The 14,059-nt window shown below is 35.6% G+C and overlaps 1 protein-coding gene across 2 annotated transcripts in view; it reads right to left on the bottom strand.

Annotated features, from left to right (window-relative positions):
- LOC310724141 (potassium voltage-gated channel subfamily H member 7) overlaps nucleotides 1-14,059 on the bottom strand; it is a 63,126-nt gene that overhangs the window by 22,767 nt on the left and 26,300 nt on the right. Inside the window, exons 4-7 of one of the 2 annotated variants that reach the window (XM_083537873.1) lie at nucleotides 9,263-9,691; nucleotides 8,701-8,721; nucleotides 7,024-7,238; nucleotides 3,764-4,189 (exon numbers count right to left, since the gene is read on the bottom strand). In XM_083537873.1, the coding sequence (XP_083393999.1) occupies nucleotides 3,764-4,189; nucleotides 7,024-7,238; nucleotides 8,701-8,721; nucleotides 9,263-9,691 (1,091 nt within the window). The remainder of the gene's footprint in view (nucleotides 1-3,763; nucleotides 4,190-7,023; nucleotides 7,239-8,700; nucleotides 8,722-9,262; nucleotides 9,692-14,059) is intronic. The other variant, XM_083537874.1, reaches the window with a different exon arrangement.

Below are 14,059 nucleotides of genomic sequence, written 5' to 3' on the forward strand. Positions count from 1 at the left end.
GCCATGATGCTTTTGTGCAGCTATATCAACAATGAGGTTTGTTTTTATATGCTGTGAGCATCTTAAATCAAATGATGAGTCAGAGAATGATGGATGCTGCTGATAATCAAAGCATTTCCTGTTCATGTTGTTCCTGCTGTGAATTATTTTTAATTTAGCAGTAATGCTGTTTTCCATAAGTAGATTAGTTTATAAATGTAGAGGTGGGCAGGGCAGTGCAAATAGAAAATAATCTTTTAAGGCAATTTTCATTTTTGGTAACCAGACTTTGATATTCAGAATTAAAAATCCTATATTTTTACCTGTGATTTGTATATATGAAAAAAAAGATCATATTTACGAAAGTAAATAAATAAACAAATAAATAAATGCCGTCTGAAGATGTCAATATTTTCTTCCTGCAAAATGGAAAGTAGAAAGGTTTACATTTGCAAATTAATTTGGCTAACACTCCCTTTGGCATATTCCCTTAGTAATGCCTTTGAATAAATATTTCACTAATGACATTTTGTAATTATGAGTAGTTGAGGCCCATTACAGTATAATGCTGTCAATATGCTTTACCACTAGAAAACAGCACTACATAAACCAATGTCAATGGTAATCGAATGTGTGAATGTCATACTTTTTAACTCTGCAATATTTCCAACTTGGAAGTACTACTGCAATATTGCAGAAGAGACATACATTCTAATTTGCAGATGGTTTTCCCTCGTTCTGTAAACCCTGCAAATGAGCCCCTTGGCCTTTCCACCTTGTTCTGTCTCATCTGAAACTGGCCCCTGGCAGGGGATCATTTATTTACCTGCCAATTATATGGCGGCTGTGTAAAAGGAACAAGTGTAGAGGGTAGATTTAAAGTTCACTCAAAAAAATGGGTCTGCCAGTAAAGTTTGTGTTGACACTGTGTTAGCAAATGGCATGCATGAAAATAGTTTTATCTTTCCTCTGAGATGAAAAGAGCAAACAGGCAAATGAGCAGATAAGCGATCCTACATGGAAGCCATTATAAGCTCATTAGCGGCTGCATAGAGTTACAGCTGGGCATAATCTGTAATACTGATAAACCATTCCAATGTCATCAGTGGCTTTACACAAGAACAGATACTATCTAAAGGCTGGAAAACCTGACATGACAATACTTGTTAATCAGTACAGTACAGACAGTTTTTGTTAATCACTTAATCATCACTGTCACCCAACAATACATAAATAATTAATGATAAGCTAATTTGTTATGACTGCTTTATTTGCTAAACTACATGCGTAATAACATTCCAATTACTATTGTAACACTTGCTGGCCAAGGTGTCAACGATCATGAAGAAGGCCTCCTACGCACTCTATAAACAACACTACAGTGACAGAAGAGTACACTGATTGGCAGAGTGCTCCTGACCCATTGCTATAAGTAATGCTTTTGCAGGTAATTTCTCCCAGCAACCATCGGCTGGTACACCTTTGTACTGTAATCAATCTATTTATCCATGCATCACTATAAGTAATGCTTTTGCAGGTCATTTCTCCCAGCAACCATCGGCTGGTACACCGTTGTACTGTAATCAATCTATTTATCCATGCATCACTGTACTTCTGCACTGGACACAATAAGTCATGGGCAACTCTTTCATCTGTAAATAATATTGTATGCTTAACCATTACCTTCTTTTGCACAGCACAATATACTGTAGAAGTATATGACACACACACACACACACACACACTATATACATTTCTTATTTGTTAAATTAATTGCAAACATTTATTTTTTTTTATTTAACTTTAAATTATATTTAGGTTCAGTATGTTAAATATTTATTTTACTTCATTGCTGGAACACTTTAACGACTAACACCTAAACCAAAACACATGATTTTCAATTTGGAATGTATCTCTCAATTGCTTCTATAGCATAGTGATTATGGCCAAGCTGCTTGGTAGCAGCATGCGATTCACAGCATGGTCTTGTGATGACATTAACAAAATCATAGCCAACAAATCCTGCCTACAGCTTCTGATGAACTCTCCTGACTGTGCATTCAGTTATTTTGCTTTTTGCATTGTGTTTGTGATTGTATATGATTGAGAATATTAAATATGCTAAACAAATATAATTAAACATACAGTATTTTTTTAATACCAGTGCTTGTACAAGTAAAAAATGAAAAACTTCCAAAGATAACGTAAAACAAAAACAGGCCTAACATTCATTTATGTTTACATAAAAAATGAAACTGTATTAGAAAGCAATGTCAAATAAGGTTTAGGAGAAGGCTGTAGACCTAAAATCACTTCATGTAAATCCTGTAAATGAGACGTGTCCCGAGGCCACCTGCCATCTGTCTCTTTGCGCCATATAAAACATGAAGCACACTGACCACAGACTGCACAACAGCCGCATCTGCCCAATCGCAGGCAGAAAGACATGGACAAAAAAGCACACAAACATAAACCAGTCCTGCAAGAATGGGCTTTCCTGACATGGTCGCTTTAGATTTGTCATCGGAGTCGATTTCATTAGTAGGACAGGGTAACAGCAGCACAATATCCAGGACAATATACAGAGTAGAGAGTATTGTTTCTTTTGGTTGCAATGTGCTTTCCTCTGTCATTCTTTGGAGTAGGATTACAGGGATGCCTTTTCAATAAATACAACTAAAATCCAATGAAAAAATCAATAAACAATACAGCTTAGTGGCCTGACCCTTACCCTCAATGCATGATAGCCATTAATCAGCCATTACGTCATTGGTTGAAGGAAAAGCAGCAGCTTTACACAACATTGCATGACAGAGTGAAGGTTTGAATGCATAAGAAAATTTGATGGGCAAGACATCAAAGAAAAGCAATATTGTTCACCATCTGGTCATGTTTCTACTACCTAAATAAATGCTTGACATCTCACATCCCCCACATCTCTCACTACTTTACTCAGAGCTAATCAATAAACTGAACACATCCAACCAGCTTTCAATATCCATTCTTTCTCTCCCTGGCTGACACGGAAATATCTAGGTTTATAAAAGAAAATGCTAATTTCTACATATAAAATAAAACACGCTCAAGCACTCAGTAATGTGGGTATCAATAAAAACTATTTAAAAACCTACAAGACATGGATAAAAATGACTGACTGAAGCTTTTTCCACCTTTTTTATATATATACATATCACTCAGATCCTTCGGCTTGTCCATTTCTTCTGCTTTCAACACACTGATTACCGACTATAAATTCACGTACTACATGCAAACATCAACATTAATATTGCTTTTTAAAAAGCAAGGATTATTTAAATCCCAATGTAGTGTCAATTCAAATATATGTGTTGTATACTATATGTAATGTACAATTATTAAGCCATCATAACTGACTACTGAAATATACTAACAGAAATGAACAAGTCAGTAGGCAGGCCGGCCTACCTGTGGCCTGTAAACTGCACAAGCAAGCTGTCTAAAAGACTTATCATAATTTGACAAGAAATGTATCCAAATTAATGAACTAATGAACCAAATACAATTAATTAAGGATTGCAGGTAAGAAAAATTGCATTTGCAAAATTTCCTCACTGACTAAGAGATGAATTAAGTTGTAAATATCAGTTAATATCAGGTTTATTGTTAATGAATATTATCAGCACATGCTCTGGTCCCTAATGGACACACAATTCCTCACAGAGAAATGAAAGTGCAGAAATAAATATTTAAACACAGTACATGCAAGAGAGGCAGTAAGAGAATGTTAATGTAGATCAACACTTACTTCATCTGACCCTGATCCAAAGATGAGCAGGTCGAAGGGAATGGCTGCTACCATGTCTATGAGAAACCACCCCTTAAAATAGTGCACAGCAATCTTCCCTGGGTGACTTACTACCTCCTCATTGATATTAACATATGTGGTGCGGAAGTTTATAAGTATGTCGATGATGAACATGATGTCCACCATTAGGTCGACAACGTTAAGAGGGCTGCAGGAGTAACCACATAATCTCCTCCTTTGTTCCTCAAGATCATTCAGCAGAAAAGCGGCGGAATATGGGGTGAAGATGGCTGTGTAAATGACAAGCAGCAGAATGAGCCAGTCCCACATGGCCTTAAACGGGCTGTAGTGTAAAATGGTAAATTTGTCTATACGTGGAGCCTGGAGCTTGTACTCTGGTAATACGTCTGCACCTAGTGACAACACCTAGACAGAGGAAAAACAACTACATTTCAGTTCTAATAAAAAAATAAAAATTTAAAATTGAGTTCATTAGGGTCAGCTGCATGTTATACACAAAATGCAAACTGTGGAATGACATGGGGAAAATTATGTGGTTTAGGTATGTAGTTTGCATGTTCCATTAAAACTAAAATCTTCCTGAAATCCCTAGATGTAAACAAGTGTGTCAATGGGTTTCCCCGTGACTTTCATCAGACATACATGAAAATGCAAAGGATTCTTAGGTGCTGGGAGCTGAGATCGACATGTCCCTGTAAAATTCTCTGTGTGATCCCTAAATTACAATAAAAGAAACAATCAAAAAGGAAACCAAAAGCATTAAATTCTATGTATGGTACTGGTAGTTTGGGAGCAGAGATGTCATTGCCAACATTACAAAGTGATTCAGATCAGATTTATCTTATGATTATTTATCTTGATAGCACTTTTGCAGCATGGCAAAGCCCCATCCATTTAGCACAAAGGTTCACTGAATGATTTGATAAGGCTTATATTACACCAGATCTATCAGAGTTTAAGCCAACGTAACATATAAATTTTGGAATGTTGAACTTTCTACTACCATCAGAAAAAAGAGCACGTCAGTAATATCTATTAAACTTCTATTGTGATTTTATGTCTAGACATGATTGTAGGAAACAGTGACGAATTAAGGGGGTAGTGCAATTGTTATCTTTTCAATTTAAGACATCTATTGTTTTTTTTTTTTTTATCTGCTATCTGCCACATCAGTGAAGAGATTTGGATAAGATTTAGGCTGCATCAGGAATTTTTCATCATCTCATATTTACTGACAACCTGCTTTCCAAATTTCACTGTTTCACAGTCTGAAGGAGCCACATACAAAAAAAATTAATCTCCTGCTGAATCATAGCCAATAATCCATATTAAGTTATTGCAGGACTGAGCTAGGTAGCATTTTAGGTTTGCTCAAGGGCATAGAATTAGAAACTAAATTCATAAATCTGACAGAAAGTGAAGCTGTAGTGAAATTTCTCTGGAGTGGTGTTTGTGAGAACATACATATTACGCCTTAGTGAAATTTTACAAGCAAAAAATGCTGTTATTATAAAGTAACTAATTAAAAATAGAATTAATAATACTTAATTAATAATTGATAACCCAAAACCAGGTTAACAAATAAGGTTGACAAAACACTGATTTTATTGGGCTTGATGGTGATTGTGTTCAAGAAGTGGCACACTTCACTAAGGGGTTGCATGCCACAAATGACTGATAATCATTTTTAAAAATGAAGGCTGACAATGCACTAATATTCCTGCAGAAGTAGGATTCTGGTATTTCTTCTCAGTGGAAAAGGCTGAGATGTGGAATTTTGTATTTTTGCTAGATAAGCATCAATTTCATGTCACCTCTAGGGCACTAAGATTTGTACTACTTTTTCCCTGTCTCAACATTCATCTTTTACAAGGTCAGCAATAGAGCAGTTGTCCTATTTTCAAACCCAGAAAGTTTCAAACTGGTGTTGTTTATCTAAACCTGACCAGATAGGGTAAAATCATTGAGACTGAGCCTATAGTGCAAACACTTATACACAGTAACATTTGAACAAAATGCCACTGACAAACAGCAAATAAAGCATCTTGATTAATAGTCATTAATTATGATGACAGCGTGAGGACTGCTTGTTTTGTGTTGCATCCTCAGCACATTCTTTTCTTCTCATATAGTAAGGGTTGATAAATAGAGCTGTTTTCTCTTATCTGCCTTCCACACTTGCAGATGGTCACAGTAAGGTAATGTGAGAATCAGTCAAAGCTGACAAGCCAAATCACTGTATCAAATGCCAACTGAGTTAACTTGAAGAATAGCAGTTGTCTGAGCTTTCTTGGAATACACTTTACCTGTTTTTCTGTCTGGATACATTGCTGTTTATTAGTTTCTCATTTAATCCTACAGTTGTTTACTGAAAGTGATATAAGAGGTGTTGCCATCTGATGCTTTTTAGTCTACAAAATGACTGTGGGTTAACAGAAAGACATGTTCAGCACTTATCTGCCCCTAGAGTAAATCCACTGTTGGCACAGGGGCTTAAATCAAGCCTCCACTAAGACAAAAAAAATAAAAATACAGGAAGGAAGAAGTGTGCTAACACTTTAAGGCTGCCACAGTACTATTGAATTCTGCTTTGCCAATATTGGGGCATATATGTGCACAGCAGTAGGAAATCCATCTTTATGCTCAGATGGTCTTTTTGATGCATTGCAATGTCAGAAAGAGGGAGAGAGAGAGAACGAGAGAGAGAGGGAAAGAGAGAGATGGGTGTTGAATAATGGAAGAAAGAGGCTTGAGAATTCTTAACTAAACAATAGTCTATAGTAACAAGGTAACTGTTATAATAATTCTTACTGTAATCATAATAGCAGACAGTATAGTTGCATACAATGCGAAACAGCTTTTTGAATTTTTTTACACATTATTTTATACAGTAACATGGATGATTTTTGCATGTCAAGAATGCAAAAGAATTTGGCAAACAAGGGACGATAACAATAAAATGAGAAACATAGTAAAAGAAAAATGGTAAGAGGAATTAACATCAACAGATTCATTATTAGTACAGATCATACACACCCTAAATCCTCTGCACCTAGTCTCTTTCTTTTGCTCTAATAATTTATTAATTATTCTGTGTATATTTTATGGCAAGCAGAATTCTGGATCTGTATAAATCTAAATCCAATCGAAAAAGAAAAACATAAATTCTAAACACAATATTTCAATAAACAAAAACAGATTCTGGCTTAACTACTGTACCACAACACTATGGATCTCACCTGTGTGACTTTTTCTGTGACATTGTGTGTTCGGTCTTTAACTTTAGGAGCAATGATGGTCTTCTCAGAGGCAGGAGGTGAGGGGGCTCTTTTGTCATTGTTAGTTTCAGAGAAGTTAAGTGCGATGAGGGGGATTTTGTTAATTGTAGTGTACTTGTTCAGGTTGGAGTCTGAGGTAGAGCTCAGAAGGCTAGATTTGAGATGGTTAAAATGACCTAAAGATGAAACAAATGAAGAAAGTAGTTAGTAATAGTTAACAATGCCCTGAAATGTAGCTCATTATAAGGATACAGTCTTTTAAAGGATGTTTTTCCCTTACCTAAAAAATTTTTTTTTTTTTATTGGGGCTGTAATTTTAAACTAAAGCATATAGCAATTAATAATTACCGTATTTTCCGGACTATAAGCCGCTACTTTTTTCCCATGTTTTGAACCCCGCAGCTAAAACAACGAAGCGGCTAATTTATGGATTTTTCCTGGGTTTTTCCCGGTTTCACAAACTTCAAGCCAAAAAACTGAGCCCCATAACATTAGACCAATAAAAATTGCTGAACGGGTTAAGGTGAACCAATGAAATTCTTTACATAAAATCAGATGGGCTTCCACTGAATCAGGCCGCACCACATCATAAATATGGATGAGGTTCCTCTGACGTTTGACCTGCCGCTCACTCGGACTGTCAACAGGAAATGCGAATCATTCGTCACGCTGAAAACAACCGGGCATGAAAAAACGCACTTCACCTGTGTTCTGAGCTGCATGGCATCGGGAGAAAAGATTTACTGATGGTAATTTTTTAACGCACGACGATGCCAAAAGAAAAACTGAGAGAAATTGTTGTGAAAGGAAGGAGGAAGACAGTGAACAATTACTTTCTTGGTAGGCTACTGTTTAGATACAAGCCGTGTAACAGACACTGTCTTTCATTAAAGCCTGTGTAAAGTTCGGTAGTTTCAATGTGCGGCTTATAGACAGGTGCGGCTTATTTATGTTCAAAGTAAAAATCTTTGTCAAATTCAGTGCGTGCAGCTTATATTTGGGTGCGCTTTATAGTCCAGAAATTTCGGTACATGATTCCGAAGAATAAAATCCTGAAATGGTACACTTAATGTGCCACAAATCAAAAACAGGCTTCACTCAAACATGCTTCAAAGTGATATGGTTCTGACAATGCACAGCATTTAAATGCAGGATTGATTTCCTATCAGACCTCATAATGAGCATTTTCATGCAAGGAAGTGAAAGGGAAAGTTTTTTTTCAGTCAGTACTGGCTAGGAGCAAATAATTATTTTATAGTAAAGTTAAACCTCGTATATCCAGCAGGAGTTCTCCTGCACTGCACTCTAAATCAAAGTCTGACCACAGCTAGACCGCTGGGACTCCTTATTGTTCCAAATACTGTCTTGTCATTACTGTATGAAGGGTATGCCTAAGGATTGATGTTTTTGAGAAGTGAACTCAGGCAGAAGCATACATTCTCTGGACACTTCAAAGACGTATTTATAAATCCACAAGTAGAGGGGGATCTGATATTGCATGTAAATGCTAAGAAAATTTACTGTGCTTTGTGTTCAAAGGAGTCATACAACATGGGGGACTCAGACAATCATTGTCTTTTAAAACCATGCAGCAATCACTCCAAGATTGTAAAGCATTCAATCATAACATATTGTTACCTTTTATACTGCGGCCATGGTCTGAAATGCAGGAGAACATTGATCAGCCATTAGAGGAATTTCTTTTTAAATTTAGATTACTAGTAGGCTCTATTTAGGGGTTTATTTTAAATTATTTTAAAGGTAATCCACTATATGGGAAAAAATATTTTAAGGTAGATCATCAATATTTGATTAACTAAATTAATGCCAGTTATGAAAATTAATCTTCCTACTGTTAATATATATATATATATATATATATATATATATATATATATATATATATATATATATATATATATATATATTAGTATATGCCTAAAAAATAATAAAAAAATAATGACTTGAATATTAACAAAGTTGATAATTTGACATTTCTGACACACATAATATACAAAACTAGAAGAATAAAGGGATATTCAGTTCGTTTTGTGGCTGTACAATTGCTACATTATTGTTTATGGACTTATGTAATTTTGGGACCGAACACTGACTTGCCAGTCTTTCTGCAAAATTTTTTTTTTGTTATAATACAACTCTTCTTGCAGCACATAAGAAATAAGCCTGTGGGTTTATTTACCTTCACTAGCATGTCGGTCCCTCAATAGGCGTTTGGAATTGGAGCTGAGGCCTTCAATATCATGCACGGATGAAGCTCGTCTTCTGCTACACACACTGTCTTTGGAGATAGACTGTGCAAGGCATGTAGTGGACTGGGCCTGAGACAGGCTTGGACGGTCCCAGGGCTGTTTAGGGGACGAGTGGTCGAGGGGTCCGGACACACTGATTGGGGATGAGTGGGGACTGGAGCTGATAAGGGCCTGTGTGTCATTGGCATCAGCAGGACTGCAGCTGTCCTTCGTCTGGAAATCCCTTAGGGGGACAGAGTCATTGCTGGCTCTCGAAGAATCCACCATTACTGTGTCAGGGTCTTCCTGGGGCAGAGATTGTTTACTGGAACCTAACAAGTTTAAGGAAGGCAGGCGGAACCTAAAGAATCTTCCTTTCCCTGGAGGAGAAAAGAAAAAATATATTGGTTATGTCAAGAGGCATAGCCTACAGCTTTGGTGTATTTTGCAATCTGGAAAGTAAAAAAATTGCAGTGAGAAGTAGGTATAGATATAGAACAGACAAGAAATGCTTCAGTGTGGAACATTCTGTTCCTTCATTAAAAAAAAAAATGAAACTAAATAAAATGGCCACTGTGAAGCCACAAAAGTATAATATGTCTCTGAGCTCATTCAGTATAAGCTCTTAGTATAGATGTATATCAGACAAGAAAAACTAAAATAGAACCAAAATTATAATTCAGCAAAGAGGAGGTTTAAAGGGAAACTAGAGCAAGAAAATGAATGACATTCACATTAGTCTTTAAATAGAGGGCATCGTCTCTTTCCAGAAATAAAAGGTCATAAATTAAGAGTGGATAGAAGGAAAAACGTAAAGTACAAAAGCACATATCTCATCTGTGTATTGTGAATACTGTATGGTCACTGATTAGAATAGGAAAGCCTAGATTTTCCACATACATTAAAGAATAGTGACATTATTTGTTTTGCAAAAGGGGGAGATTGGGCTCAGTGTCAGCTATGATATGGCATCCCTAGATAAGATAGAGCCTTGCTCAAGGGCCCAACACCAGCAGCTCAGTACTGGGGTTTGAACTCTGAAACTTCTTAACAGTCACACAGAGCCTCAATCACTATGTCACCACAGTCAATGAACTACACACAAGACGAGTGTTTAAACTGTAAATTAAAGGCTGTATTTTTTATATACGTACATCAACTGTTGTACACCAAACTTCTATTTTCCAGAATTCTATTGTTTGATTCTGCACACACAGCAACTCTCAAGTATACATTTATTTTTAGCAACATGAGGCACAAGATGTAAGCAATTGTATTTGATATTATTTTTTCTAAAATTGAATTATGTTGCTATGTGATGCAGACATCAGCGTTAGACAGTGATTTTAAGAACATTCTATCAACAACTATTATAATTTAAATACGTTTTGGGTATTCATTATATACCTCACCGATGAATAGTTATGTATAGTACAATTTTATGTCTATATTCTTAATATTAAAGTGCTTGTACTATATATTTTTTTATTATAACACAAACACTTGAGTATTGCAGAGCAGCAGCATGCTTTTTTGTGTAAAAGCATAATTAAGTCCCAGTTAACAATAGGTTTTTAGTGGAAAAAGGTTTACCAGTATGATATGTCTGATCATTATTTGTTCCTAATTATTCTTTCATTAGTGATGCTATTAACAGCTACATTAGTTTTATTTTTGTTTTTTAAGTTTATGACAACTTGATCAAATTAAATAGTGCAGTCCTGCAGTTTTGAATGATTTCTACAGTATGTGTTGTTGCTTTGAAGTGTGCTGCATTTATCATTTTGTTGATATTGGAAAAATGTATTGACAAAGACACCCTCCAGAGACTTGTAATGGGGCTGCACATTTTCTAAAGGAATCCCAACAGAGAAACATGGCAAACTTTTCAGTAATTAATTGTAGTATCTGTCCAGCAGGAAACAGCATTATACATTTTTTTTTATAGTGCCCAGTATTGGTATTTTGTAATTTACTCCTTTTACACTTTTTAACATTTACCAAAAGAAGCAAACGCTTTACTAAATTAACATCTAAAAATTCACAAAATTTTTTTTACATAATAATCTGACTGTGTTAATTAGCATATATATTAGAGTAGTTAATTAAGAATTAATTGCAAATTTAAATAAAACATACTGTGTTTAAAAGAACTGTGTTAAATAGAGATTGTTTGTGGTGATGGCTGTATGTTGTTTTTTTATATATTGTTTTTAATAACTTTGCTTTAGCGAAGATACGGTTTAAAATACATCTATTATGTGCACCAATTTAGATTTTACCTACAGTCCTGGATTTCACTTTGCTTCAGTACTGTATATCTAGCCATTTCTAAAATAAGAGGCATCTGCAAAGCAACTTATTATTTAGACACAAGTGTATTCACTTAGGCAGTTACATTTCTGTTGACAAGTCAGTATGAGGAAGCTAAACAGCTTTTCCATGCAGTATTATCAGCTGTGCTCCAAATGGTCTGACTGCTCCAGGATTTAATTGTAAGCTTGTCTTGTTGTCAGTGTGGTGTTTCATATCTTCCTCCTGTATCCATGTGGTTTTTGTATCCAGTTTCCCTCTAATAAGATAGTAGGGGCATTAGGTGGATTATTCTAAATTGCCCCTAGATGTAAATAAGTGTGTGACTTTGTGCAGGTGGTGCACTGCAATGAAATGGCATCACAATCAGTGTGTATTTCATATTATAGCCAATGTTCTACAGCAACACCAATAAGGATAAAACCCTTGACGATAAATGAATCAACATTTTGCATCTAAGTAACTGTGCACATTACAGGTCATATAGGTGTGTCCATGAAGAATATTGTGTAGTAAACAGCACACACTGGTAGTACATACAATATACCGGCATTATGTTGAAAACTGTGTGGAAAAACTCTGTGGGAGGGTAGAAAGGGCCACTGTGTTGTAATGACAGCAATCGAGCTCTTGAAGCTATACAACAATGGCTTCACTCAACAAGCTCATCAATCTACACCATACAACAACCTCTCTGCATTCACATGTACTGATGTTTAAACAAGTGCTGAACATGACACTTGCCTGTTATCTGTCCCCCCTTACACAAATACAGACCACCTTTGTTTCCTGTGGGTAAAGAATCTATAGCATTAGAAATTTGACATTCATGTTTCAAACACCTTATGCCAACTAGCTATGAAATCTCACTGAAATGAACAGTATAGACCAAAAATATGTTTCAAAGAAACTTTCAAATGGCTATCTGAGAACCCCTTAGCAAATTACTGATTCATATGATTAGAGACCTAAAAAGACAATATTGTTCTGTCTGGCAAAAGGTGGAACATGTGTCTAGAAAAAGTACAGCACTTCATGCACTCCCAAAGCCTAATGTGAGTCTGTGTTCTTGTGAGTGATGTTGACAGAGGGCATGCAGATCTGTGCAGTGGTTAATAATGTATAAAGGGATATTAAACTAGCTTGGCTGCCTACTTTCTCTTTCTGCATCCATCACCTTTAAACACTCAGGCAGGTCTGGCACTAAAGCCTCTTTATAGACTCAATTTACTGTTAATGCCAAGTGCACTGCACTCAAATTAAATTTTAACATACAAATATGTTCACTCACTGAGCACCCGCAAATGGTAGAAAAAAATATTCTTTTTTGACTGATCAGGCTATTATTAGACAACATACTGTAGACTCACCGATGATCAGATGCTGAACATCATAATGTAGGAGGTACTTTGTAAAACATTAAAACATAAGATTAGGTTCTCTGATAAGTTTTTTTTTATTATTAAACCTGATGCACAAACCCAATCAAAACAGTCATAACCTTCAAAGATACCAAATAACAAAATGATGAATAATGGTTTATGGTTAAAGTAATGGTTAATAAAAACCATCATGACAATCTTAATTTTTTTAATAATCAAAAATAAAAAAAAAATAAAATACGCATTTTGCTCGTGCATGGCATGCTTTTGAAAGCAGAAGTTGAACATTGAATAGATGATTCCATTTAAAACATGGTCTCTAAAAACCTGCCCTGGGATTCCAGGTGGCTGCTGCTAGACAGATAAAACCGTAACTACACAGGCATAGATATAGTTGATTACAAGTTTCAAAGAGATTTGGGAGAGTTGGGAGGAAGTTACAGTTTCAGGCTTAAATCCTTTAAGTGTTTATCATTTCATAGACCCATAATACTACAGCATTAACTACTGCATGCCTATTTGTGTTCTGCCAGAAAGAGTGTCTTGTTGTAATCTAGTCATAGCACACAAAGGTGACACTGATACAAATCATTCACTTTCTTCATTTGGTTATGCAAAAAACCCAACAACAAAAAAGAACCGAAACAAAAATACTACAGAAGAATGATCTGCCATATTTCATTGAAAACGCTGCTTGGATACTTGAAGGCTGCAGTGTGACACTGCAGTGTGGCAATTTAAAGGGTACATTTACTGTATTTAGTACTCCTGCCATAAATCACAAACACAAATAGAGCTAATGTGTGATAAAAGATTGTACATATTTGCTGTAATGTTCGTCTATTTCAAAAGGTCAAACCGTTCGGGGTTAGAAGGCTTAGCATATAGATTTAGATGCAAATGAAAACTCAAAGCAATGTTCTTTCTCTTGCCTCAGGCAAAGATATTGCTCTGTAGCCTAGGTAATTTTAATGGATGTGCATTTATATCTGTAAGTTCAGGAATCTAAGGGATCTGAATGGAATGTATTTGTTATGAGCAACTATTTTTTGT

This window comes from Silurus aristotelis (assembly GCF_946808225.1).
Source record: "Silurus aristotelis genome assembly, chromosome: 3".
NCBI lineage: Eukaryota > Metazoa > Chordata > Actinopteri > Siluriformes > Siluridae > Silurus > Silurus aristotelis.